We start from the raw sequence: 27,914 nt of genomic DNA on the forward strand, positions 1-27,914 counted from the left end.
GGTAGCAGCTCCTAGGCAGATGAGGGGGAAAGTTGGGAAATCATGGGAGGGTCAGAACAACACCTGCCAGACATTGCCATTAGAAAGCATTCCAGGCCCTCCATCTCTCAGAACCCGGTGAGCCTTAAAAGTAGGAGAGCAAAGAGCTCAAAGACAGAGGGCACCTGTAGAGGAGATGATGAGAATGACGAATGAGGAAGTGAGAGAGGGGTGGAGACAACACCATTATCCAAGAGGCTGGGTTCTATAGCCTCTCTCTGTAAAGCTTGAAATGAAAAAGGACAGTAAGAAGCTTTTCCTTGTCTTTATACTTTCCTGGGCAACCAGCTGGGAGCAACTGACAACATCCTGACACCAAGGGTATCTTAAATTTGGAGCTGGTCTTGGAACTGTGAGCCAGGGAGAAAGGATTCTTGCCACTATCAAAAAGTCACTGGGTGGCCTTGGGGGCAGCCACTATCGCTCTCAGAATTTCCCTGGGGGGCACTGGAATGATCCAGTGGTGGTGGTGGAAGCATAAAGAAGATTTTTTTTGAGTAAGAACCATTTGTACATGTTTCATCTGCTGTGTAATGACGCTTGCCAATGTAACATAGTTAAAGTCATAGTGCTTATTTTCCAAATAGATGCACAAAGTGCAAGTTTTAACTGATCAGTGGTCAAGTCCACTGACAGGTCTTAACAAGCAAGTGTTGGCAGGTGAGCATGTTGTGCATTGTGGGGAAGGCCAGCTTGCATCAGAAGGAAAATTCATGTTTACAATACGATATTATAAATAGACAATATGTATGAAATTATTTTAATAAATTTTCTATAATTTCAAGCTTTAAGCTGTCTTATTTGCAAAATCTTTCTTTACTATCTTGTAGGACATATGTAGAAATATAGATACATAAAGCAAGTTTGTCACTGCATTTGTCTGTCTGTTTGCTTTAAGAAGGTAGATTTTCAGGGGGTGCTGATTAATTCCCCCCCCTAAAAAGGGGGCTGTAGGCCAAATAAGTTTGGGCACCTCTGTTCTATCTTAATCCCCTATTTGGAGCCGGGTGCTAATACTAGCACCTGGCTTACTTACTCTCATAAGGAAATATAGCTGGAAGAACTTGTGGAGCCATCCCAAGCATAGGGCTTTTCTGAAGTTCAAGAAGAAATGCGAAACCTTTGGCCACCTGGCTAGGTAAGCAGCAAGCGCCCTCCTCAAAATGACACATATAATTATTTCCCCTCCAATTAAGTCCAATTTTTTGTGTAGATTTTGTTTCATCCCACCTGCCCAAGGAAATGTTTGATACGCTCTTGTTCTGGCTCCATTCCCAACATCTTTGGTCTAAAAAGTGCAACTGAAATCAGGATATGGCCCTCTGTTTAACTGCATGACAAAATACTTAAGGTGGTCAATGCAATCGTTGCAGTAATTCTGGTACAATACATTGTAAGATACATTTGTTGCAATGAGGTTTTTAATAGAATTTCTTCTTTAGTCTTAAAAACAGGCACATGCATGTGCTCATGAACATAGTTGGAATGACTGCGGAATTTAATCTTTGTGAATCCTGACATGAGCTGACCTGATCCTTCCTGGACTAATGTGCTGGTTGGAACTAATCCATAGTCTTTTGCAATTTCATACCCTCCATCATTTTTCTGATGAAAATAGGGATGTCCTTTGTTGTTGTTTAATCGCTTAGTCGTGTCCGACTGTTCGTGACCCCATGGACCAGAGCATGCCAGGCACTCCTGTCTTCCACTGCCTCCCAGTTTGGTCAAACTCATTTTAGTATCTTCGAGAACACTGTCCAACCATCTTGTCCTCTGTTGTCCCCTTCTCCTTGTGTCCTCCATCTTTCCCAACATCAGGGTCTTTTCCAGGGAGTCTTCTCTTCTCATGAGGTGGCCAACGTATTGGAGCCTCAGCTTCAGGATCTGTCCTTCCAGTGAGCACTCAGGGCTAATTTCCTTAAGAATGGATAGGTTTGATCTTCTTGCAGTCCATGAGACTCTCAAGAGTCTCCTCCAGCACCATAATTCAAAAGCATCAACTCTTCAGCGATCCTAGTCAATTAGGGATGTCCTAGTCAATTATTATTATTATTATTATTATTATTATTATTATTATTATTATTATTATTATCACCTGTCCATCTGATTGGGTTGCCCCAGCCACTCTGGCTGCTTCCAGCATACACAAAAGCATCATTAAACATTAAAAAACCCCTTCCCTATGGAGGACTTCCCTATGGAGATAACTCCATACCCTCCAACATTTATCTGAAGAAAATAGGGACATCCTAAGGAAAAGTGGGACATTCCAGGATCAAATCAGAAATCGGGCAATTTCTGTAAATTCGGGACTGTCCCTGGGAAATAGGGACACTTGAAGGGTCTGCAGTTCCCAAACATTTCAGTGCCGTTTGGAGTTTTTATTAAAAATCATCAAAAACATTTAAAAATGTGCATTTTAAGAGGAAATGCATGTTTTAAGAGAGAATCTATTTAAAGCATGTGTTGAAATAGGTATTTAAATGCACATTTTGGAGTGTGTGCATAAATGTATGCATTTTCATGAGAGAGAGAGAGAAAGAGAAAACTATAGAAAAGGAGTGGAATAGGCTTAGGGACTTAGTGTATGTGAAAGTGACACAGATCAACACACACAGATGGATAAAGACATAATAACATTTTGCTCTTTACTATTGAGAATGAACTGCACTTGTCTTTCAGTTTTGCCATAGCATTTCTTGCGAAAACCATCCTCAGGAAAAGAGCAACATCAGAAGTACCAGGCATTTGTAAAGATGTTTGTGACAATTGCTTGTTGACAGCGTTTCTTTTTCCTCTTCAAGGTGATGAAACAGAAGGCCTTACTTAGACAAGCAAGTCACTGGGAAAAAAAATAAGCACCATCTGAAGAAGGTTCTGCAAAGGCAGTAATGTATTTGCTCTTGCAGACTTCCCATTACTTGATTTGCATTGGACTGGCAAATAATATGCCACCATAATAGCTGCAATACTTTTGCTGATATTGCAATATAGTCAGGGAGGCTCACTGAGAGTGAAACCAGGTGTTCTTCTAAACATGTGTGACTGCTGCAGAACTTGTATTTCTCCAGACACTGCTCTGTCCCTGAGCTGCATTATGGGCTGATGGTGGTGAGAAAGTTTGGGATGCCATGGCACCATGATGGTCCATGAAGTAAGTTGTTACATGGGGCAAGGACGGTGCATAACATGCCATGTTTAATAGCTATGCATTTTGTGTGACATGCGTTTTCATACAGCTACGTATCAAGTTTGATCTGCAGAGTATATATGGGCAGGGCTTTTTTTTCAGCCAAAGCTCAGCTCCAGCACCTCTCAGGTGGGCACCATGAAAGATACATTCATAGTGAGTTTCGGCATCTCACCATAAAAATAACACTGTATATGGGGTGTTAGGGGTGTTAGGGGAGGGTCAGAACATCTGGTAGGGGAGCACGCCATATTCCTTCTGGGGTAGCTCATCCCCCTTTGGTCCCTGCTCTGCACTCTGCTCTCACATGTGTCTCCTAGAATCTGTCATCATGTGTCAGGCTTTGGGGAATCGGCTTCCTCCCCCGTGGCAGTAAATAAGAAGATCAAATGAAAGGAATGTCTTATCAGTTAGATTCTTTAATAATCAGTGAGAGAGAAAAGAACATGTCTACCTGGAAATGGCGGTTCTCCCATTGAAGGTTAACTCCCTCCCTCCCTTCCTCCCTCCCTATTAAATCTATGTCACTCCTACGTCTTGTAACCTGAGCTTATACCCATTGTGCTTTCTGTTCTGCCACTTTCTCAGCTCTTCTTGACCTTGGAGAGAGCGGATTAATGCTTTCCAGAGACAGTGAATCTGTAAACCCTCTCTCTTCCAGTCTTTCTTCTCCTAGCTGTTCCCCATCCAGTATTTCCCAGCTTTTCCTTTCTGAACTATACCCCTCTGCAAACCACTCTTCCAAATCTATACTGTCTTCCTGTTCCTAAGAAGATTGAGGATCAGGTTCAGGGGGAGGGGGTGGCTCCCACCATTCTTCCTCAGTGCAGTCCTCCTCAGCACAGTCCCTGACACCATGCAACCATGTCAGCACTGCAGGAAATGGCTTTGACTGGCTGGCTAAACCCGGTGAGGGTTTCTGATGAGCCTTAAATCTTCAGTGAGTTAGGGATTTGTCTACCACTTGCACACAAAGACAGGGTCCAGTACACTGAGCAGACGAGACCAACAGTGGATCCAGCTGCCAAGAAGGTAGTTTCTACACACACTGTGGAGGGAACTGAGATGCAAATGGGGCTTGTTAGCGTGGGAATGCAGCCCATCTAGGAGGAGCAAAACTCTGACCTTAAACCTCCACTGCTTTGCAGCTATGCTCATTCATGGGAAAGGCTTCAGGAGTTAAACCTGAGGGAAAATATCTATCCGTTGCCTTGCAGGACAACTTCAGGAGCAGCAGAAGCCATGGAGTAAGCCCTACACAAATCCAGAGTTGGATCACATCTTGTATGCCTCCTTCCAGCAACTCCTGCAGGCAAGTTGGTGCCAGATATATTGTTTTGTTTTTCAAATCAGAGAGACCAAGAGCGGGGTCTTGTTTTCTGGACAGTTAGGACTTTGATACAAACTGCCCAGACTTGTGCCCTGGAGAGGTCACTTCAGTGCTGCTGATGCAGCAAAAACATACAGGAGGCAGAAGTACCATACATTTTTATGTATAACACCCCCCCTTGAATAAGACGCCCCCTATTTTGGGGGACTCCTATTTCAGAAAATGGCCCAATGCAGTTAATCACTAACCCGATGGTTGCAAAGCGTCTGCCCGATTGCCAACAGCAGAAGTAAACAGCAAGCACAATTGCCACAGTGGCAGCCAATCCTCAGCAGCTATTGACTCAGCAATCAATCACATACCCATTTTCCACAGCCAGTACAAAGAAACCCTTGCTGCAACCACCAATCACACTACCTATCGCCAATGACAATCTGCAGCTTGCGGCTGCAACCAATCACCTGTCACCCTACCCACTACCCATGTATAAGACACCCCCAGTTTTTAAACCTTAAAGGTAAAGGTAAAGGGACCTCTGACCATTAGGTCCAGTTGTGACCAACTCTGGGGTTGTGGTGCTCATCTCGCTTTATTGGCCGAGGGAGCCGGCGTACAGCTTCTGGGTCATGTGGCCAACATGACTAAGCCGCTTCTGGCAAACCAGAGCAGCGCACAGAAATGCCGTTTACCTTCCCGCCGGAGCAGTACCTATTTATCTACTTGCACTTTGATGTGCTTTCGTACTGCTAGGTTGGCAGGAGGAGGGACCGAGCAACGGGAGCTCACCCCGTCGCGGGGATTCAAACCCACAGCCCCACCCGCATCCCTTATTTTTAACTTTAATTTATTTTAAACCTTATTTTTGAGTAAAAGAAACCTAGTCTTACACATGGAAAAGCACTGTATATACTGTTATGTATAGAAGATCCAGGGTCATGACCATTGTTTTTAGATTCCTTTTGGATTAGACAATACTGGAGTCAGGGGCACCAACTTGCATCCCACATTGAGGGGGCCCAGCCACGTAGCGTGACACATCATGTGACGCCACTCAGTGTGCACCCACTATGTGATGGACGGGGACAGGACACCTGGAGGGCCATCTTTGCCCTCAGTTGTCCCAGCCCCTGTCCTGCTCATGGGCTCCCAGGCTCCTGGGCTGGGGCACGTGCATGTGACCATTGTCAAAGGATTTTGGCCCCCTCAGTATGGGGGGGGGGCTCAGCCCTCTGCCCACCAATATTTAGGGGGCTGAAGCACCTTCTGCCCCCTATAGCTGGCTCCCCTGACTGGAATCACATGGCATCTTTGCAACGTTTGCTCTATTTACAAATATAAAAGCAGAATGAACTGAAAGCAAGTAAGCACTCCTTCAGCAGATCCCACAAGAGAACAACCTGTGCAGTCACTCTCACCCATACTGCACCTATATTGCTAGAGACACTGTGTGCGCACACACAACACAAACTCTCATTTCTCTCCATTCAAGCTGATGTTTTCCTCTCTCACACTACCACATGTGATGTTCACCACTGGTCTGAGAGAAAAACCCTGCTGCTAAATTGCCGATTTGGGTGAATCATCAGCAGTCTTTAAGGAACATTGCCATTCTTCTATCACCACTTATTTACACGGATGAAGCCAACCAAACTTTCAACAGTATTATAGTACATAAAAGTTGTTGGGCTTTCTTTATTTCCTCTACAAGCAAAATACCATTCGTTGCAATGAAGTGGAAGAGCAAAAAGGCATTGTATAATCCTGGGAGTGGGGATAAGCAATCCATTTCTGTGTTCCTTGCTTCCCTGCATGGAAGCAAGAAATACATGTGGATATTTGAGGAGTCTTGATCTAGCATAGGGATGGGTGACCTGGTTGCCTTCCAGTGTTGCCGGATTGCAATGCCCATCAGACCTGACAATTGCCCTCAGGTGTATAACTCTCACTGTCTCTTCAAAATTCCCTTCCAGGAAAGTAAATGCAGTTCACTTTTATTGCTATTAGCCAAATAATAATAATAATAATAATAATAATAATAATAATAATAATAATTTATTATTTATACCCCGCCCATCTGGCTGGGCTTCCCCAGCCACTCTGGGCGTCTTCCAAAAGAATATTAAAATACTATAATACATCAAACATTAAAAGCTTCCCGAAACAGGGTTGCCTTCAGATGTCTTCTAAAAGCCTGGTAGTTGTTGTTCTCTTTGACATCTGGTGGGAGAGTGTTCCACAGGGAAGGCGCCACTACCGAGAAGGCCCTCTGCCTGGTTCCCTGTAACTTGGCTTCTCGCAATGAGGGAACTGCCAGAAGGCCCTCGGTGCTGGACCTCAGTGTCCGGGTAGAACGATGGGGGTGGAGACGCTCCTTCAGACACATACCATTGCAGAAAGTTAAATTAGCAAAATATCACACATTTGAAACTGGGGGGAATAAATAAAATGGGCACATATGAAACAGTTCTTCAATAGCAAGACCCCTAGAAAACAGCTTTCTCCTCCCAGAGAGCAAAAGTAAAATATCATTAAAACAAAAATGGTCCACAAGCTAAAACTACAGAAGAGGTTTCTGAACAACCTTTGCTCTAGTACTAGCTAAACCAAAGGAACTCAATAAATGACTCTTTGGTACTTCCCATTTAATAAAAGATTGGCATTTGGGAACATCTGTTAGAAACAGCCTGAAAAATAGAGGTCAGTTGATCATTCGTTGTCTTCTGATGTGAGGGACAGGCATCATCAGTGCCTGCCATTTAGACCAGCCCAATTCATTTCTCCATTGTTCTGTGGGTCACTCTGCATTCCACAGTCCTTGAATTCTGGGTTAATTAGCAAATTTTCTAAAATGAAAATTAAATCCCAGAACTAGAGTTTGTACAATTTTTCACAGCCTTCAGTGTTCTTTAATTCATTCACATAATCATATAGCTGCTTCAATAATATTTTTGCTTTTCATTTTAGTAAATGTGTAGAAGTGCATGGGTGTATCGGTGAAACACTATATGAAATGAATTCTGCTGGAATCACATGCATAATGTGATTATACATATGGTTGCATCAGGATATGCGTGTGCGTGTGTTATAGCTGGATGATATCTGATTTTCAACATCACAATATATCACCAGGGAGGGAGGGAGGACAAGCAAGCAAATGTGTGTGTGTGTGTGTGTGTGTGTGTGTGTGTGTGTGTGTGTGTGTGTAAAATTTATTTTAAAAACCTTCCTTTTTAATATGGAGGAAAGCTACCGGTATTTAGGGGGAACCAACAAACACCACCACAAAGAAAAGAAAAAAACTCTTTCCCTTCTTTTATCTGCAAATTATCCGTTCAGCTGAGCTACCCCTTGGGAAGCTGTTAAGTCTCCACCTTTTGTTCACAGGTATATTGCCTTGTTGAAACACTTATCACAATGTTAATTCAATACTACCGACATTCAACAATATGCCAATTTATTGCACAGTCCTAGTGTGTGTGTGAGAGAGATGTTTCACTAGTGTACCCATACACTCCTGCACATTAGTAAAACACCAAGAAAAAAGTGCATTGATGCAACTAATAATGTGATCTCATCAATATCACTTTTTTGTGTGTCAATGCACACGTGCACTGTATGTGTAGGAGGGGAAGATGCCAATGAACTGAAAGATGTGCAAAAGTTTGTATGCCCACAGCTCTTTGTAGATAATGTGTAAACAAAAGCTGGGTAAAAAGGGGGTTCAAGATACATCAGCCCACACTGGATGATTCCGAATGCATCGTTTACACTTGGAAACAAGACCATGTGATTTGGAATTCCAAGGTCAGGGAGGAATTTTGAAAACATCCCTAACTGGAGCTACAGCTTAATCAAAGGGACAAAGCACTGAGGTCTAGAAGGAAATGTGTGCTTTGGAGAATGAAAAGCAAACAACAACAACAACAACAACAACAACAACAACAACAACGGCAGAAACAAAAATGTAATGCATGCAACATTTTTTAGGTGGAAAATGGAAAACCCATTTTCTGTCTCCCCAGGCTGATTAACAGAAAGGTGAACAACTATGAATTACAATGCCTGGACTTGGTTTTCAAATTATTATTTTTTCAAATATCTTGTTTTGCTTAAAGGCTTTGGGGTTGGCATACTTCTTACATGCCCCCAAGGTCTGATTCCAACATGGTTGGTGTACCTTCTCTCAGCACGGTGGGTAACATCTGAATAACACATGAACTGGGCTAATGGTATAGTAATGTTATAAGAATATTAAGGTCTTTTATATGTATAGTAAATGTTCATAAATGTACCAAGCAAGCCCATACATATATGTATAGACGACATGTCTGAGACTCACAGAAAAAGTCCTGAGACCATTTGTCTCTTCCAAATTGACCTCAAATATTTCTCTGCAAGGTTGAAGGAAATGGGGAGCCTTCTCATAGTCTCTTTGCTCACAAATCCTGTCTCAGGGGCACAGTTAAGATATGAATATGGTGTGAGCCTATGACCTGTGACCTGGATTCAGGAATTGAGTAGTTATCATAACAAAAGAGTGGCCAGGATGCCCAGGTAATCCAATCAGGTAACCTGGCAGACAGGATAAAAACAATGCACTCAGATTTCTGTTGTAGTCCGCCCCTTCTCTGATGTACGTATGATGTATGGAGGGGTGGTCTTGGGCTCCAGGGTGGGCAGTTCAAAAGTCTATATAAGGGCTTGCACACCTTTGTCCTGAGTCCCCCCTGCCTCCTGCAACTGGCAGTGAGCACCCTGTTGCAACAGTTAATAAAGATCAGGCTTATAGCCGCTTTGCTTTTATATGGTCTCTGTTGATTTCCTAACCGGTTGGAGCCTTAAAAGGTACGCTCTCTCTGAAGATCCAGTCTTCCTTAAGAAGATGAACCCCTTGAAGGAACCCCTCAATATTCTTGTTTCAGTAACTCCCCCCACCCCCAGTGTTATCCTTCCTTAATGGAAAGTACCTTTGCTGCTGTCCCTGCCCATGTTCCTCCATACATTAACCAAGAGTGGCACAAAAGCAACCATTTGCTTTAGAACCAAACCTGACTCTTAGTCTGTGCAAAAGGCTACATTGTATGATGAACATAGTTTCTGTATGAAGATACTGTCGTTTGCCCCAGTTTGTTCATATGCAGCTGGTTTGTTATATCTCCTCACTGAGAAGAATCCAATAGAGGTTGATCCATTAGGGCAAATGAGACTCTGCCCCACCAAACTCACTCTGCCCTTCGCCAGCCTTTACCTGTGTGGGACATAGGTTTCAATTAGGGAAAATAAATTAGCATAAAGTTATCTTTCCTGTTTCACACTTGCAAAGCTTAATACATATTAGTTTATTTAGCAATTATATTTAATTTTCATTAACAGAGCTTATGCGGAAACTTGAGGCTGGGTTGTTTAACCCTTCTATTTGATCCCTTTTCCCTCCTATAAAAACCATTTTAAAGTTTAAATAACAATAACTTTAACTCACAGCGCACTTGCACTTGTTCGATTAAATATATATGTACAAGGCAGGCAGGTATTACTTAACTTACTAGTGTATTACATAAATTTATCATTAAGACTAAAACTCTTACAGACTCTGACTAAGTATGAGGCAGGTGGCAGCAGAACTGAACAGACCTACTGCTCAGCTGCTCTGACAACACAAAGACTCTTTTTAAAAATATATTTATAAATTTATAAGTGTACAATATCCAGAACTGAAAAATAAAGAAGAAAGCGAAAGAAAAGGAAGAAACAAAATAAAAAATCAATACGTTGATTACATCAATCCATAATTCTATTCCATCCTTCCATGGTTCCCTAAAGTTTCCCATTCCTGCTGCACATTCTATTTTTTCTAACTATTTAAAAATTCAAATTCTTCTTGTTATAAACTATAACTGCTGAGCTTACTCCAAACCGACTAAAGTACAAAAAGACTGTTATTAACTGTGCCAACTTACACAACTGCTTCAGGAGCAATGCATATTACCTCAAAATATTATTTCTTAGAATGATGCAGCCCCTGTGTGTATTAACCTTTTACTTAGCATTTTGGAAGCTCATATCTCACAACCTGCCCTGCCTTCTTTCTTAGGCTTGCCATATTTTGAAGAGCAAAAAGCTTGTGCTTTTGACTATGGATCACTATGACGAATCTACCTATGAAAAAGAGGACGTGTCCTGGAAAAAGAGGACATATGGCAACGCTTCTTCTCCTTAGCCTCAGTTTTGCCCTTGTAGAACTCAGCAAGGATGGGGACAAAAGTAGAAGTAGTTGGCTCTCCCTGTCATGGGTTCTGTCTCTCCCTACCATTCCCAGTGGGCAGCAGATGGCTACTACTTGGCTACAATTACTACTTGGAGTGAAGGCAAGATCATATTTTCCTGCCCCACCCACCACATATATGTATCACATCCCAGAGGCTACTAGATGTTCACAAATGTAAATTTCACTTCATATAGGACCAAACACATGCCCTCCAACATTTCTCCAATTAAAATAGGGACATTCTATTCTCTAAAAATAACAATGATTTTATTTATGCCCCACCCATCTGACTGGGTTTCCCAGCCACTCTAGGTGGCTTCCAACATATATAAAAACATAATAAAACATTAAACCTTCCCTATACAGGGCTGCCTTCAGATGTCTTCTAAAGGTTGGATAATTACTTATCTCCTTGGATCAGGTCCTGATGAAAATAGGGACATACCATCCAACATTTCCCCAATGAAAATAGGGATGCCCTAAGGAAAAGCAGGACATTCCAGGATCAAACCAAAAACTGGGATAACTTTCTGTAAATCTGGGACTGTCCCTGGAAAACAGGGGCACTTGGAAGGTCTGCAAAATGCTTCTCAGGTTTAATGTTGGATGTTGATTGTTTGGTTTGGGGCTGCATGGGGTTTTATGCAGTTAGGCTCTTTGCACACATTGCACCAACATGTGTGCTTTGCTGAGCTACAAGGGGGGACAGGGATTTCTTTTGAGAACTATAGGAAGATCCATTCCACACCCCCCCCATCCCATGCTACATGTAGCACCAACTCAGGAAGATCATGTGATCCACCCTCCTGACGGAGAAGGATTTATATCTTGGCATTATTTTATATCTTGTTACATTGTTTATCATCTTGTTCATAATTGTGTTCAAATTATACTGTTGTTAATTACTATTTGTCACTTATCTCATGGATACTCAATTATCATTCCATACACAATTAAATTTTCTACCTATCCCTTTTCTTTTCTCAAAACATGATTAAGCTTTTCCTGTTTTTTCGTAAACCGATTTCTCTCTCTCTCTCTCTCTCTCTCTCTCTCTCTCTCTCTCTCTCTCTGCATGGAGAAGCATTTATTCTATACTGTGCTTCAATTAAGCATCCGCTTGCTCAGAATCTAATTGGTGTGGTTGTTCTTTATAATCATGGAAAGGTATGTGACTGTTATAGTCCTCTCCTACAAAAATGTCACTATGGGTTAAACCACAGAGCCTAGGGCTTGCTGGTCAGAAGGTCAGCGGTTCGAATCCCTGCGACGGGGTGAGCTCCCGTTGCTCGGTCCCAGCTCCTGCCAACCTAGCAGTTCGAAAGCATGTCAAAGTGCAAGTAGATAAATAGGTACCGCTCCGGCGGGAAGGTAAACGGCGTTTCCGTGTGCTGCTCTGGTTTCCCAGAAGTGGCTTAGTAATGCTGGTCACATAACTCAGAAGCTGTACACCGGCTCCCTCGGCTAATAAAGCAGGATGAGCACTGCAACCCTAGAGTCGGTCACGACTGGACCTAATGGTCAGGGGTCCCTTTACCTTTACCTTTAGCAGAGGAGCATTTCCCCCTCCTCTGTGGGGAATGCCTCTAAGTTATCTGTCTTCTTCCAAAAATCAAGCAACATTCCATAAGCAGAGGTGTAAATTCCTTTTCTCCCTCCGCTAGAAAGCTACATTCAATCTGCCTTGCTTCAGTGCTGCTGCTGAGAAACAAAAAATCTATTACATTTATTCTAGAATTCTGTCATCTCATCAAATCGTTTTTTGATCACAGTGCTTACCTTGCCTACATACTGAGTATCTGGACCTGTGTATTCTTCCAGTAAAAAAAACTGATTCCACATCCATCCTCGCTTGGTTCGATGAAGTGCTTTTCCGTGGTCCTTAGACAAGCCCATTATCCGTTCTGTTTGCAAATACATGTTAGTCCTTTTCGGCGATGGTGAAGTGTGGACTTCGTGAATCATACAAGTCCAGATTAGAAATGACAAGCAGTAGCTAGTTCTCATCGTTTGCTCCTTCTGCAAAGAGTCCGCTAGGCGCAATACGTCTCTTGCTTTAGCCAGAAAAACCCCGAGCAAATAATGTTGTATTCCTTTTTCAAACGATCTGTGAAATAGATAAAAGTTTGGGTGAATTTAAGAACAACTTTTAAAAGAAATAGTCCAAATGTACAACTTAAGTTGTTTTCAGACTTGTCTGTCTTCGGGGAACCATTCCTAAATTGATTTATGGGCCAAAGTGCATCTGCCCCAGAAATGTAATGAGCTGCTGAGGATTCTGATTCATCTTCAAGGCTGCAACTTCTTATACAAATGTAGGCCTCACCATTGAACAAAGTGAATGAAAATGCAACATTTTCCTGCGGCTCAGTTTGCAGGGCAAGTTTGTTCTTTCTGGACCAGTTAATGATTCTCTCACACAGAAGCTCCTAATAAGTTTCCATCAAATCCCTGTGTTTCACAGATCAGTGCTTGAAAAACACTGTCTTACAAATATAGTCTAATGAAAATAAAGATGGTTGTGCATGACAACTCTTTGTAATATAGTTGCTAAAGGCATGGGTAGCTAACAGACAGATTATGCTGGATGGCAACTTCTATTACTCTTGACCATTGGCCATGCTGGCAGGTTTTGATGGATGTTGTAGACCAACAGCAACAGGTTAGCCATATCTAGCATGGATGGCAACCATGTCAGGGGATTTAAAAAAATAGATGTGTGCCCCCCACCCCATTTTCCATTGGGATTGTAGTATGAGGAAGATTTAACCCTTCTCATCAGGATCACAGGTGGGGAGGGAAGGATAGAGTCTTTCCACCACTATTAACTAGGGTCCTCGTGGAAATTCAAAGTGTTGGTGCTGACCTTTAAAGCCCTAAACATCCTAGGCCCAGTATATCTAAAGGAGCATCTCCACCCCCCATCATTCAGCCCAGACACTGTGGTCCACTTCCAAGGGTCTTCTGGCGGTTCCCTCACTGTGAGAAGTGAAGTTACAGGGAACCAGGCAGAGGGCCTTCTCCGCTGTAGCACCCTCCCTGTAGAATGTCTCCTATCAGATGCCAAGGAGATAAAGAACTACACAATTTTTAGAGGACATCAGAAGGTAGCCCTGTGTTGGAAAGTTTTTAACATTTGATGTTTTATTATGTTTTTTTATATTCTGCTGGAAGCTGATTTTGATTTAATTACCTGATGTGAATATGTTGTCGATGTGTGCATTGTGATTTCCTGGCTTGTTTGAAGGAAAAGATACCTACATGCTGTGCCTTTTTCTAAAAAAAAAAGTTTAGGGGTACTCTTGTTTTCCTACTCCTATTGAAATACTGCCCCTCAATGAGGTCGAACTTAGATTCACAAAATGTTTAGGGGTAGGCATACCCCTGCATCCCCCCAGGAAAAAAGCACTGCCTACACATGTCTTCAAAACCATAACACAGAGAGAAGTTGTGTTTGATTACTGTAGCGTGAGCATATGGTTAATTATTTTGAGAAGTATATTCTTTTGAGAATTAACATGCACAAAGATATTCTATAATAATGCTACCTCAATGGACTGTTTCCCAACTTAAGCACAGTCTTCTCTCACAAGTTTGGACAGCAATGGTGGGTCTCCAGTTGTTTTTGGACTACAGTTCCCATCATCCCTGACCATTGGTTCTGCTATCTAGGGATGATGGGAGTGGTGGTCCAAAAACAGCTGGAGACCCAAGTTTAGGAAACCCTAGCAATCATAGATATTAGATGCTTTATACTAAATAACCAGTAGCTGTTGTGTTTCCTGCTTCAGAGAATTGCTATTTCAACCAGGGAGCCCTTCTGTTGTTAGCTTAAACCTGTAAATCCTCTTGTTATTAAAAGAAGATTGTGTAGTCTAACGGTTCATGTTCTCGATGAATCCACAATCTCATGGGGACTATTTAAAAATAAATATGCATATTGATTCTTGCACATAAGAAGCTACACTGTAAATGATGTTATACTGTTTAGAAATCAAAGTACAATGTGCTATGGAGAGGTAAAAAACAACAACACTTATAATAAGGTTCTCTGCATGTTGAATTTTATGGTTTGCTGAAAGTGTCGAAATCTGTGCATCCTGTTATGTTTTGTCTAAAAGAATGCAGGTTGGGACAATAGCAAACAAGAATGTGAATGTATACACAGAGTTAAAGAAAAAGACCACAAAGACTTTAATTAGAGATCACTGAAGAGTATTAATTTAGTCATGTTTGCATACTTTACAGTATTATACAATCCACACAGCGTAACATATGCTGATTGTGTTTGCTTATCCGGCTTGAACTGTTAGGCAGTTATTTTTCCTAAACGTGGGTGTTATCTCCTGTAGGAGTGACAGCTAGAAAAGTCTTCCGTGCAGGGCTAAATCAAAATGACTTAGATTAGGGGGAGGGATCCCTCCTTTGATGGTTGCTAGATATCAGTCTCCAACATTTTGACCATGTGTGGCTCAAACTCCTCCCTAAAGAATCAGTACAACAGGCAAAGATTAAATTGGATAGCAGTGCATCTGATTGCAGGTGTAAATTCATGTGATTTTGTCTGACATGAGCAATGCCAGCAGATGAAAAGACATTGTGTGGGATGAGGGTTTGGTAAAGATGGAGGAAGAGACTTAAAGGCTGAACAATGAATAATTCTCGGGGATGGATTGATGCAGAGTAAGCCAGACCTTGGATCTGCCATGCTGGAAGGGGTTTGCCTGGGGTGACAGCTCTGCTGGCGTCTATCATTTACAGAGCTCAGTTGTCAACAGAGGAACACCTCAATGCAGCTCTGCAAATGGTGCCAACAGAAACTGCCAAAATGGGTTGTTTGGAAGGTATGGTTGGGTCAAGCCAGAAAATGATTGCAATGAGCCCAATCCAAGTCTTTTTGGTTATGCCACCCTGGTGTAAATAGCTTAGGAACTGGCTGTTGGAAAATGCTCTGGGGGTGCCTGCAAGCCCCCAGAACTCTGAGCGTCCTCCGGTACGCACAGCTCAGGAAAAGGCATCTTTCTTCTATTCCAGTGTGCTTTTAGCGACATACATCATAATGATATATGCACGCTAAGCTTCTGGCAGAACACAGCAAGAAGCGTGAGACATCATAGAGCTAATCTACTATTTATTTACACACTACGTACAGACCAAAGCATAATGGCATCCGTTCTCTCCAGCTCCGAGAGAACAACAGGCACAAGTACATTACAGTGGTTCCTCGGGTTACAGGCGCTTCAGGTTACAGACTCCGCTAACCCAGCAATAGTATCTCGGGTTAAGAACTTTGCTTCAGGATGAGAACAGAAATTGTGCTCCGGAGGCGCGGCAGTAGCAGGAGGCCCCATTAGCTAAAGTGGTGCTTCAGGTTAAGAACAATTTCAGGTTAAGAACGACCTCCGGAATGAATTAAGTACTTAACCCAAGGTACCACTGTACAAAGTACATACAGCGGAAGACATAAGACTGTCTTCTGTTTCCTACACTCTTCTCAGAAAGGCATGCGATTTACACCAATCACAAATGCAGCATTGAAGGTGTGAAATTGCTAACACTGGCACAGTGAACAGGCATTCTAATCTCAATTCCCACACAGTGGCAGAGGAAGAGGAGTGCAGGGGGAGCGCACCACCCCTGGCAGTGTGATCCCAGTGGGGTGCCATCGCAGCTGCCCCCCCCGCCCGCGCTGGGGCCACTCCCCCGCAGGCAGCGCTCCATGCCCCCAGGACGCGTGCCACTCCCCTGCGGGTGGCATACCATGCCCCCAGGACGCGTGCCAGTCCCTCCCCCGCCTGCTCTCTGCCCCCCAGTGTCAGAGTATGAAGCTCTGTCACTGTTCCCATATTCCACCCTATGTATGCAAGCATCAAGGCTGTAAAAACAGTGTTGCCTGCAGCATTCCATGCTATTGAATCCAATAAATCTCTCTCTCCATTAGGCATGGTTAGGATTGCACTGCTAGTCTCTGTCAGTATCTCAGCTCACAGTCAGAGGTAAACTGGCCTCCCCCAGGCAAATTGAGTGAGATACTTGTTGACCTTTCCGTCTGCGTCTGCCGGCAGGCAAGGTCGTAAATCGGCGATTCTCCTCCCTTGAGAAGAACACACCCTCTGCTACTTCTCTCTCCCTGCTTTCCCCCCCAGGGAGGGGAAATGAGACAGACAGGAGTCCTATTTACATGTCTTTTATTCCTGTCATTCAGCAGTACATAGAAACGTGACTGCACCTTCCAGACTCCAGCAGAAGAGTCACAGCTCCGCCCCTGTACTTCCAGTACAGGTCAGATGACACTCTGAGCTAACATCCGATGCTCAGTACAGAGAATAGACTCCTCCTTTTTCCCACCAGTACAGTTCGAGACAACAACATCCTGTTTTGCATTCCAGCCACTTGCAGCTGGCTTTTGCATTGCTGCTTTTATCCAACAGTCTCAACCCATCTCCTGACCTTTTTCTTTATTTACTTGTTGGGAGCACAGTTCACTCAGGGAACTTTCATTTCAGAAGCAAATGATACCAAGTCCTTTGTTTTGTTCGTTTCCATAGATGACTGTGACCATTCTATGTCACTGCTGGAATAACAGTGATAATGGTCAAGGAGCCAGTTGGTGCTTGCTGCTGTCTTGAGAGTGTATGAAGCTGCCAGTAAGGTGAAGGCTGTTCATGCTGCTGTAGGGCCATAGCAACCTCCCCAAAGGCCTTTCTGAGAAAGGAGAAGTCCGTCAGGAGAACAAGGCTGGCATTGATGGAACAGGCTCAAATGTTTATTATTCAAGGTTGTAAAGAGATAAGCAAACTCAGGAATGCACATGGCCATGGTGTAGTGGAGCCATGGCAGGAAGGAGGGAGTCAAGACCTTACATGGTAATAGGAACTTGCTATAACTTTCAATTTCCCAGAAATCAGGTGGTTTACAATAAATCAGGTGGTATTGTATTCTGCAAATGTATAAAAAGCTGGCTCGCTTAGAATTCGGGACCAGACTCCAAGCATGAGCTGGTCTGTGCCTTTGTGTCCAAGCAATTGCTTCACAAAATAAAAAATTCTTTTTTCCTGCTGTCGTTTGACTCTTGCAGCATCCTTGATGCTCCTAGTATCAGATAAGTGCAGCTTTATTTTAATTTATTTTTAAAAAGGAAGTTCAATGTATGTCAACCAGTGCCTCTACATGACGGCAGTATTTGAGAGATGCTATTTTCTTTTTCGTGGCCAAAAGAACACATATGACACACAAAGATCTATGGCTATAAAACAGCAATTTCAAACAACACCTTATTTTACTATATAAAAAGCTATAAACAAAGAACTCAAATTAGCAGGAGAATTTCTCCCACTGTCGTTCCTGATCAAAGTACTACCCAGCCTTGAAAAAACTGTTTTACTTAAAAGAAGACAACAGAATGAGTGAGCTCAAGAAGAGTAAAGAATACCTCTATCATATCACTTCCACCTCTTAGGAAAACAACAAACAGCCACCCATATTCAGCCCCATAAAGCTCTTCAGTCCCATTCAGTTTCTTCCTCCTGACTAGTTTTTCCATATTTTCTTTAGGTCTACCAAAGGGCTGTAAGGAACCCTGCAGACCCTTCAATGGATGCAATTTAAGAAGGCCTGGATGAGGCTAAAGTCAGAGAGACTAAGGGCTCACCTATGCTTCTCTCTGTCCCGCAATGTCTTCTATTTGGTCTGTGACTTCTAGGCTCAACTTCAATAGGTTCCTCTTTCGCCCAGTAGGTTCTAATAGGTTTTGTGCCACTGCTTTCCATAGGAAAACCCTCTGTTTACCACTGAATAGGAACAAATGTCAATCTGCAATACCCGATGGATGTTTTCTCCAACTCACAATAGGTATCATGCCACCGATTACAAGTTGCTTGTCGGCAACAGTAGGGTAGGCTGCCAGCTGCATGCCCTGCCAGTGGATTTCTCAGAGGTGCCACCTAAATGGTCAGTGTAGGATGCAGGATGCTGGACGCTGAACTGGATGGAGTCTTGGTCTCATCCAATAAGGCTCTTAATATGATCATGTGGAGAAATTCTGCAGTGGGAAGTGGGTTTCAGTGACTGTTTAAGCCTTGTTTCCGAGCACAATTCAAAGTGTTGCTGTTGACCTTTAAAGCCCTAAACGGCCTTGGCCCAGTATACCTGAAAGAGCGTCTCCACCCCCACTGTTCAGCCAGGACACTGAGGTCCAGTGCCGAGGGCCTTCTGGCGGTTACCTCACTGTGAGAAGCAAAGCTACAGGGAACCAGGCAGAGGGCCTTCTCGGTAGTGGTGCCTGCCCTGTGGAACCCCGTCCCATCAGATGTCAAAGAGATAAACAACTACCAGACTTTTAGAAGACATCTAAAGGCAGCCCTGTTCAGGGAAATTGTTAATGTGTGACATTTTAATGTATTTTTAATCTTTGTTGGAAGCTGCCCAGAGTGGCTGGGGAAACTCAGCCAGATGGGCGGGGTACAAATAATAAATTATTATTATTAATTATTATTATTATTATTATTATTATTATTATTATTATTATTATTACTACTACTACTACTACTACTTCTACTACTATTTTGTTTTAGAAGCCATTGCATCTGGAGTTAATGCAACAGTATAATCCTAGTCTTCGTGCCCCATCCTCACCCCACCGCATGTAGGTCACCAGCATTATACTAGCAATTTATCCTTAATGCAATTTAACTTGGGCCTAGTGAATCTTAAAAAGGAATAGACTTTTATAATGGATGTCTTGTGTTTTTCTTTCTTAATCTCTGGATCAAATTTCAACCTGCAGGATATAGTCAAGCCATCATGCTTGCTTTCTTATCTCTCTATTCCATCCGTAAGTTTTAGCATTACAACGGCAAATATTTTTTTACCTCTTCGCTGTTTATCAATAGTGCATTCAGTTCATATCAAGCATGAACAGGCATTTTAATGCACACAATTGGAAAAAAAGAAAAAAGAAAAATGTTCTGAATGCATCCACTCAAGCAAGCCATTGTAAACTTTGGTTTCTTAAACATTGTAGTTGGACAGGTTTCCAGACACTCCAAGTGTCCCTCTGTTCCAGGGACAGTCCTGGATTTGCAGAAGCCGTCCCGGTTTCTGATTCGATCCTGGAATATCCTGCTTTTTCTTAGGATGTTGCATTTTTCATTGAAGGAATGTTGGAGGGTATGGAATTATGTGACCCCTGAGCAAAGGAGATGAGTAAGCATACAACCTTTAGAAGACATCTGAAGGCAGCCCTGTATAGAGAAGGGTTTTTTTATGTCAATGATTTATTGTGTTTTTATATATTTTGGAAGCTGGGACAACCCAGTCAGTTGGGTGGGGAAGGAGAAGGAGAAGGAGAAGGAGAAGGAGAAGGAGAAGGAGAAGGAGAAGGAGAAGGAGAAGGAGAAGGAGAAGGAGGAGGAAGAGGAAGAGGAGAAGAAGAAGAAGAAGAAGAAGAAGAAGAAGAAGAAGAAGAAGAAGAAGAAGAAGAAGGGAATAGAACATCCCTGTTTTAATCAGAGAAATGATGTTTGAGTGTAATGGTTACATGCACTGTTAATGTCACCTGAGAATGAGGATGAAGAATGCAGTGGGGAACTGAAGGAGGGCCAACTGAAGGAGGGTCAATCTTAATCAATCTGGGAAGACAGGGGCTCTTTTGGTGGGTGTTTCTCATGTCCAGAAAATACGCAAGTCACCTGCTCTGGATGAGGTTGTGTTCCCTTTGAAGAAGTAATTGTGTAGTTCATGTTTCTCAAAAGAAACCCATGTTTTCTCTTTGGCCAGGAGTGCCTTTTACAAGCTTCGCCTGGTCCAAAAGTGTCAGTCATTCCTAAACAGGGACAGTCTGACCAAAATAGACCTTGAGGCTGGATTACTGCAATGCACTCTATATGGGGCTGTATTTTGGCCTAGCTCAGAAGCTCCAGCTGGTGCAGAACAGTGGCATAGCATGGGGGGCGTGGGACAGTTGCCCCAGGTGCAAAATTGTTAGGGGGCCCAAAATTTCAACACTCAGTGCTGCCTCAATACAGCTGCATCCTTCCGCCACTGGGCAAAATTGAAAACAGATTCTCCATGCAAACCAGAAAGTTACCTCTCCAGAGAATGGAATGACTCTTATTTTCTTATTTCTGTGGCCGCAATCTCCTGGGTGACATGGATGTCATTAGACAGTTGGATGCTCATGTGTACTATGTCCATTTCCCTCCCTCCAACCCACCCCCTCTGTGCAGCCCCAGGCACGTGGCAGCCCACGCTATTCCACTGGTGCAGAATGTAGCAGCTACACTGCTGATGGGGGAACAAGGCCAACAGCATCATGCACTGGCTGCCCATGTACTACTGAGCCAGTTGCAATGTCCTTGTTTTAATTTACAAAAGCCTGAACAATTTAGGTCCAGGGTACCTTTGGGGCCACCTGAAGCCTTAAATCCCAGTTCAGTCACTGAGATTATTTGAAGAAGGGTTACTGGCAAGACTCATTTGACAGGGTGTTAACTTTTAACTCACAATCATGGAATGATGAAACTTCCAGGTCATGGAATTTTTAGGAAACTAAGATGGCAACTGCCAGGGGTCATAGCAGGAGTAAAGCTTTGCTTTAATTTTGGGAGATCAGCCATCACTCTAATGTGTCAGTCATTCTGGAGTGATGATTTAAATTGGGTAATTATATTAACAATGAATAAGTTCAACATTTATTTTCTGAGTAGGGAAGGGTGGATTTCAGCCAAGTAAAATTCCTTCGGGTCAGGCATACGTATATATTTGTTGTGCTACATCTTTCTAAGGTATTTTAGTGCAAAAGGTTCTCTTCAGATTCTGGAGGTGCACCAAGATGTAGCAAGCCCCGCTGAGATCAGTGGTGGGGATTTGTTAGCAATTATGCCAGTTTAAATGTTACTATAGCAATCACCATGGTAATGTGTTTAATTTGTTATGCAGAGTCATACACAAGCATGATACAGAGTTCACTCTAACCTCTAGCAACTTTAAAACAGAGCATGCACAATCCCTTGTCACCCTCACAGTCAGCTGACAATGAAAACGAACTACATTCTACTTCCTGTTGTTTAACTCTGCAGCATGCTTTAGAGCTCAGCATCTTGTCACTGCGGGAAGCCACTGAGCTGTTTCCCTATATTTTGCTGAACTGTTCTCTTGCTTTTCTAATGAGGCTGGCAAAAAATAAAACTCAGCCCACACTTTATTAGAAGACAGCAAAATCCCCCACAAAAATACCATTTATTAATTTGGATGTTTCTATCATTTCGTTTTGCGGGCTCACTGCACGTTGTAAAATGCAGCTATGTCATTCGCTTTCCTCTGAAGGCAAGCGGACTGAGGGATGTTGACATTCAAGATCACCCAGTGGGTTGTGTTAGATGCATGTGCTTTGCAATGTTATATCTGACATCGAAACATCTGGTTTTTTAAAAAAGACTCTTTCTCCATCTATCTGGGCAGGAATTATACCCAGACAATACCTCTTTAGTGAGAACTAGTAGCGGCAAACTTGGGGCTCTCAAATTTCAGTGGTGCCTGTGTGATGCTGAAATTCAGTTGTGTCCCTGCCCCCCCCCCGCCTCTTGCACTGCATTGTTTTGGTGTCCCCTGCAGGGCAATGCCCAGTGTGTAGTGGTTGCACAGGTGACAATGCCCTAAAACCACCTCTGGAACTAGGCTTCAATGCCAGAATGTTCTTTTTCAAGAGCTCGCTAATTTTCTATTACAGTAAATTCAGTAACTAAACAATTAAATGACACATACAGTGGTGCCTCGCAAGACGAAATTAATTCGTTCTGTGAGTTTTTTCGTCTTGTGAAGCACGGTCAAGTCGCAACTGCACCTCTTCAAGCGGTTTTAAGAAAAAGGAAACAAAAAGGACGTTTTCGTCTTGCGAAGCAAGCCCATAGGGAAATTCATCTTGCGAAGCAACTCAAAAAACAAAAAAACTCTTTCGTCTTGCAAGTTTTTCGTCTTCCGAGGCATTCGTCTTGCGAGGTATCAAGATTGGAACTGACCTGCCTTTACTCTTCAGGAGATGGACTTGGAGGAGTGGTTTTCCATCCTAATCCCTAAGCCCTTCAGATCCAAGGCTACTGATAGTGAATGAGTATTCTGATAACCAGTGCAATTTTTCTAGAAAAAGAGGTGCCAGAATTGCCATTAACACCACCCTTGTTCTTTTATAGAGTGACGCAGGTGGTGCTGTGGTCTAAACCACTGAGCCTAGGGCTTGCCGATCGGAAGGTCGGCGGTTCGAATCCCCACGATGGAGTGAGCTCCTGTTGCCCGGTCCCAGCTCCTGCCAATCTAGCAGTTTGAAAGCACGTCAAAGTGCAAGTAGAAAAATAGGTACCACTCTGGCGGGAAGGTAAACGGAGTTTCCATGCGCTGCTCTAGTTCGCCAGAAGTGGCTTAGTCATGCTGGCCACATGACCTGGAAAAACTGTCTGTGGACAAACGTTGGCTCCCTCAGCCAGTAAAGCGAGATGAGTGCCGCAACCCCAGAGTCATTCATGACTGGACTTAACTGTCAGGGGTCCTTTACCTTTACCTTTTTGTTCTCTTATAGTGACAATGTGGCCCACCTGAGAGGTGCCAGAACTGAGTTCTGGTGAGTTCCAGCTGAAAAAAAAGCCCTGCTGATAACCCACTTGCTGCCTTCTAAGGTAGAGAAAGGGAATATGTCATTGTGGGTTAGTCACTTAGACAGGAATGACCAGCTGCACAAACATAAGATGGGGGACACCTGGCTTACCAGTAATACAAGTGAGAAAGATCTAGGTATTTTAGTAGAGCACAAGTTTAACATGAATCAACAGTGTGATGCGGCAGCAGCAGGAAAACAAAAAGAAAAAAGAAAAGGCTAATGCTATTCTAGGCTGCATCAACCAAAGTCTGGTGTCCCAATCAAGGGAAGTAATAGTACTGCTCTATTCTGCCTTGGTCAGAGTACTGTGTCCAGATCTGGGCACCAGAATTTAAGAAGAAGCTGACCAAGATGAGCACACTAAGATGAGGGTGACCAAAATGATCAAGGGTCTAGAAACCAAGTCTTATCCTCATAAGCCTCTTTTGCAGGCTAAACATACCCAACTCCCTCAACCCTTACTCAACATTTGAGGGAGTTAGGTTCCCAAAAATCTTAAGAGCTATCACATGTAAGATGGAGCAAACTTGTTTTCTCCTGTTCCACAGGCAAGGATCTGAAGCAATGGGTTCAAGTTACAAGAAGGGAGATTCTAACTAAACTTCAGGGGGGAAACTTTGACAGTGGACAGACTTTCTCAGAAGGCGGTAGTTTTTGGTTGTTTTTAATAATAATAATAATTTATTATTTGTACCCCGCCCATCTGGCTGGGTTTCCCCAGCCACTCTGGGCGGCTTCCATAGAAACCAAAAATACAGTAAAATATCACAGATTGAAAACTTCCCTGAACAGGGCAGTGTCTAAGCAGACACTGGATGGTTGTCTGTCATGGATGCTTTAGTTGAGATGACTGCATTGTAGTGGGTTGGACTATCTGGCCCTCTGAGCCCATTCCAACTCTACTATTCCATGCTGCTATGATTCTGGGTGTAGCCTGCTGGCGAATCAGAAGGGGTTGGGAAGGCGGAGGTAGTCAATATAGCTAGGAACCTATTTCATTCAGTGCTGACAAAAACCTTAGCTTCAAGAACTCAATTTCCATCAAGACATGCTAAAAGAATAATAAAAAAGAATAAAAAGAAAAGAATAAAAACTACTCCATAGGACTGAGGAAAGGGGATAAGCTTATAGAGGACAGTGGTGCCCTAAAGACTCTCAAACAAAACAAAACAAAACAAAACAAAACATTTTCTTGAGGCCCCTTAAAGATTAATTTAAGGGTTCCACTTGAAACCGTTGATTTTGCTGCAACAGCTATTTAAGATATATACAAAAAAAAACCTAAGCTCTTAAGCAGATTGAATAGAGATGCCTTGCAGATGTGAGCCAATCCTTTTACTGGCAGCAGTGAATGGGCTATATTATAATGTACAGTAACTGAGTAGGTTTTTTTGTTTTGTTTGTCTAAAGTTGCTTGTTTTGCATTTCTAGACCACCTGTCTCAAAATCTTGAGCAGAAAGCAGAAGCACATAATGCGGTAATGGTATTTGGGGGGCAGGGATTGATGGGATATTTGACAGTGGTCGGCTCAATTGCCCAAACTGGATAGTTGCTCTTCCACTGCCTGAACTGTGCATATGTTATAAGTTCTGCCTATCCTTGGTTGAGGTTTTCAGTTCCTCAAAGCTCCCAAAAGAGGCTGAGGGAGGGAAAAAACCAAATTGGCTCATAAACAACAAGAGTATCACCTCTTCTTCCTGCAGATTATTATTTACCTTGTAGAAATGCTGCTTTTATCCAATGTGACAAGCCTTCTGACTCATAAACAGCTTGTCTGAAGTACGATATTGATACTCAGCATTATTTAAGGCATTTTGGTGTTTCACAAACACTGTAACCTTCTGTCTGCTAAATGCTAAACAGAACGGCACAGAGGGGTGTGCAACATTATTTCCCACAACTGTCTGATATTATGAGCATCTCTCCATGAAATGGATGGGAGTCACCTCCAGCAACATTGTGACATGTAATTTATCAGGCCTCACGGTGGTGATACTAAATTTCTTTATTCCTCAATTCTTTATGGATGCTCAAATGTTGTCTTGACCAGTTACAGTTGCAGACCGCCAGTAAATCTGTGGGCAACAAGCTAAAAACAACAGCATAAAATTGGCAAATCAGATCAGTGGTTCAGGAATCTTGGGAAAAAGCATAGATCCCTGAAGATTGTCAGACTGATCACCTTTATACTGAGAACTATAACAACAAAATAACCTATGCACATTCTGAAAGTATTATGATGCCAAAATAATAACAGATGGAAGCAGATCAATTTAAAATGGAGAAAAACAAAATAACACTGTGGTGGCAGATCATTTAAATTAAAAAGGCAGGTAATTCTCCCTTTGAACAATTTGACTGGGCCACACTCAATATAATATAAGCACATGTTGGCTTTAATGTGAGTTGAAAAGAGCTTGTTCATAAGAAACTGGTTGTTGACTACATTTGAGACAACATTTGAGTGTGCACAAGTTTAGAGCAAAGACATGATTTTGCACATCGCCTTGTCAGTCTGAATAATCTCCAAGCAATGCTGCAGGATATATGCACTGACCAGCACATGTGCAAAATGTCCTGACAGACAATATGCATAGTGACCGTGCAATGCAAGAATAACCTTATTCATCTGTCAGACTGTGTATCTTTCCTAAACATTACATGGGGACTATGCATCCCGACTGGCAAAATGCAAAACCCTCCATTGATGCTGTTAATTTGTGCACATTCCCTGCAATACCCAGTGAATGTACAGGATGGCTGGTATTTTTGCACATTCTGAATTCATCATCATCATCATCATCACCATTTTTCTTGTACTAGCCGTTGGCTATGGTACCTTTAGCACACAATCTGAAAATTTCTAATATATAGAGAAGATAATAGAAGTAAACAGTACAATACATTAAAGAATAAACAATAAGATGATTATATGAAACATGTAATACCATGGAGGAAAACCCAATTTAAAGTAAAATTAAACTGAGCACACTCTTAAAACTTCCTATTTTGCACTAGTTCACTTCTGCTTGGAGTTCCTTTGTCCCTAAAGCATGCAGTACTAGTGTCCACCTCTGGAGGCGCACTCCATTGTCTCTTAAGACAGAAGGATGTCAACAACCAGTCTATGAATAAACATATTTTAAGACAAAACAGATAATTTCTTGGTCAGAATAGGTTGGTAACTAGAAAAAAAATATTTCTCAAGCATTTTTCCCTTGGGACATCATACAAAGAACATTGCAATACAAAGTCGGTTGCATTCTCCAACTGTTTTAAATTACAGGTGCAAATCCTTTGGGAAACCAGTATCTGTCTGTATCTGCTGTTCAACATGGCAGTAGGAATAGTTCTAAGAAAGTCCTCCAGAGGGAAAACACTGTGTCTTCTCCTAGATAATAGATCTTGGTTGCTTCTTTTGTCTTCCTTGAGCTGGGGTGTGTGGGGAAATAATACCATTGGGGAAATTTAGATTGTTGTAACAACCTCATGTCTTCTGGTGCATATAATCTGTCCCTGAGTCTAAGTGGGCTTGGAATGTGTATGTGTGTATGTGCTGCATCACACTAGTGAGATCAAGACAGAGAAACTGAGACGGAACTTTTCGTGTCTTGATCCTAAGCTTTGCTAGGGGCTGGTAACAAATTTAACATCCCTTTTCCTTAGCCCATCCATTCTGTCCTTAAAAGCGAGTATTTTCCATTACATTTCTCCCACAGCCATGAAATAAGTGCACCTGAGAAGAACACTGATGTGAGAGCAGTTTGATGGTCTGTTCCTGAAGACAAGGATCCAGGATATATGGGGAATAATGTCTGTCTGCAGAGAAAGTGAAAGACAAAACTGCATCTGGATCCCATTTATAGTCCCCTCCTCCATATATAAGCCCTCCATATACAAGTCGTCATTCCACATTCACCTAATTACCAACCTTTTGCTAGTAATAAAGAATATGTGGGATATCCAGCCTCATATAACCAGCATTGCTTGGAGGGGTTAATACCATAGAGTAAGCTGTTCTGCCTGGCTTAGCTAGGCCACTCCCCCTCACCTTGGTAGGAAGGGTCATCAAGCCTTTGTTCTTCTATTCCACTATGTGAACCCTACCAATAAGAAGGTCTAAGCTGGATTCTCCCAGCTTAGACCATGTGGTGTAAGCAAGCCATCTTTGTGTTTCTATACAAATAATTTAAAAGCATTTACCATTTTGAACCCTAAGTTACATTGCCTGTCTTTTCTTGCTGCTGTATGGAAAAGTACATGAATCTGAGCTTTGAAGAGTTTGCAAGCAAACCATATTTTTATCTTACCAAATGTGTGGTCTCTTTCTATGCTAAGGGAAGTGGGGAGCTTTGCAAGCAACTTCGAATGGGATATTGTAAAAGCCTAACAGCCTATATTTCCATGCTTTACTTTGCTGCATGCTTTGTGATTTTAAAT

At 42.5% G+C, this 27,914-nt stretch overlaps 1 protein-coding gene and 1 long non-coding RNA gene across 2 annotated transcripts in view; one reads left to right on the forward strand and one right to left on the reverse strand.

Moving 5' to 3' along the window:
• LOC308594067 lies at nucleotides 1-27,627 on the forward strand. The gene is made up of 3 exons (XR_014011286.1): nucleotides 1-284; nucleotides 1,085-1,177; nucleotides 27,194-27,627. It is a non-coding gene; the product is annotated as an uncharacterized lncRNA (long non-coding RNA).
• The window catches only part of CDH9 (cadherin 9), a 134,560-nt gene that overhangs the window by 72,374 nt on the left and 34,272 nt on the right, over nucleotides 1-27,914 (reverse strand). The window contains exon 2 of the mRNA XM_081206327.1: nucleotides 12,604-12,931. Coding sequence (XP_081062453.1) covers nucleotides 12,604-12,831 — 228 coding nt within the window. The 5' untranslated portion in view covers nucleotides 12,832-12,931. The remainder of the gene's footprint in view (nucleotides 1-12,603; nucleotides 12,932-27,914) is intronic.

Source organism: Podarcis bocagei (assembly GCF_964188305.1).
Source record: "Podarcis bocagei genome assembly, chromosome: 8".
In the NCBI taxonomy this organism is placed as follows: Eukaryota; Metazoa; Chordata; class Lepidosauria; order Squamata; family Lacertidae; genus Podarcis; species Podarcis bocagei.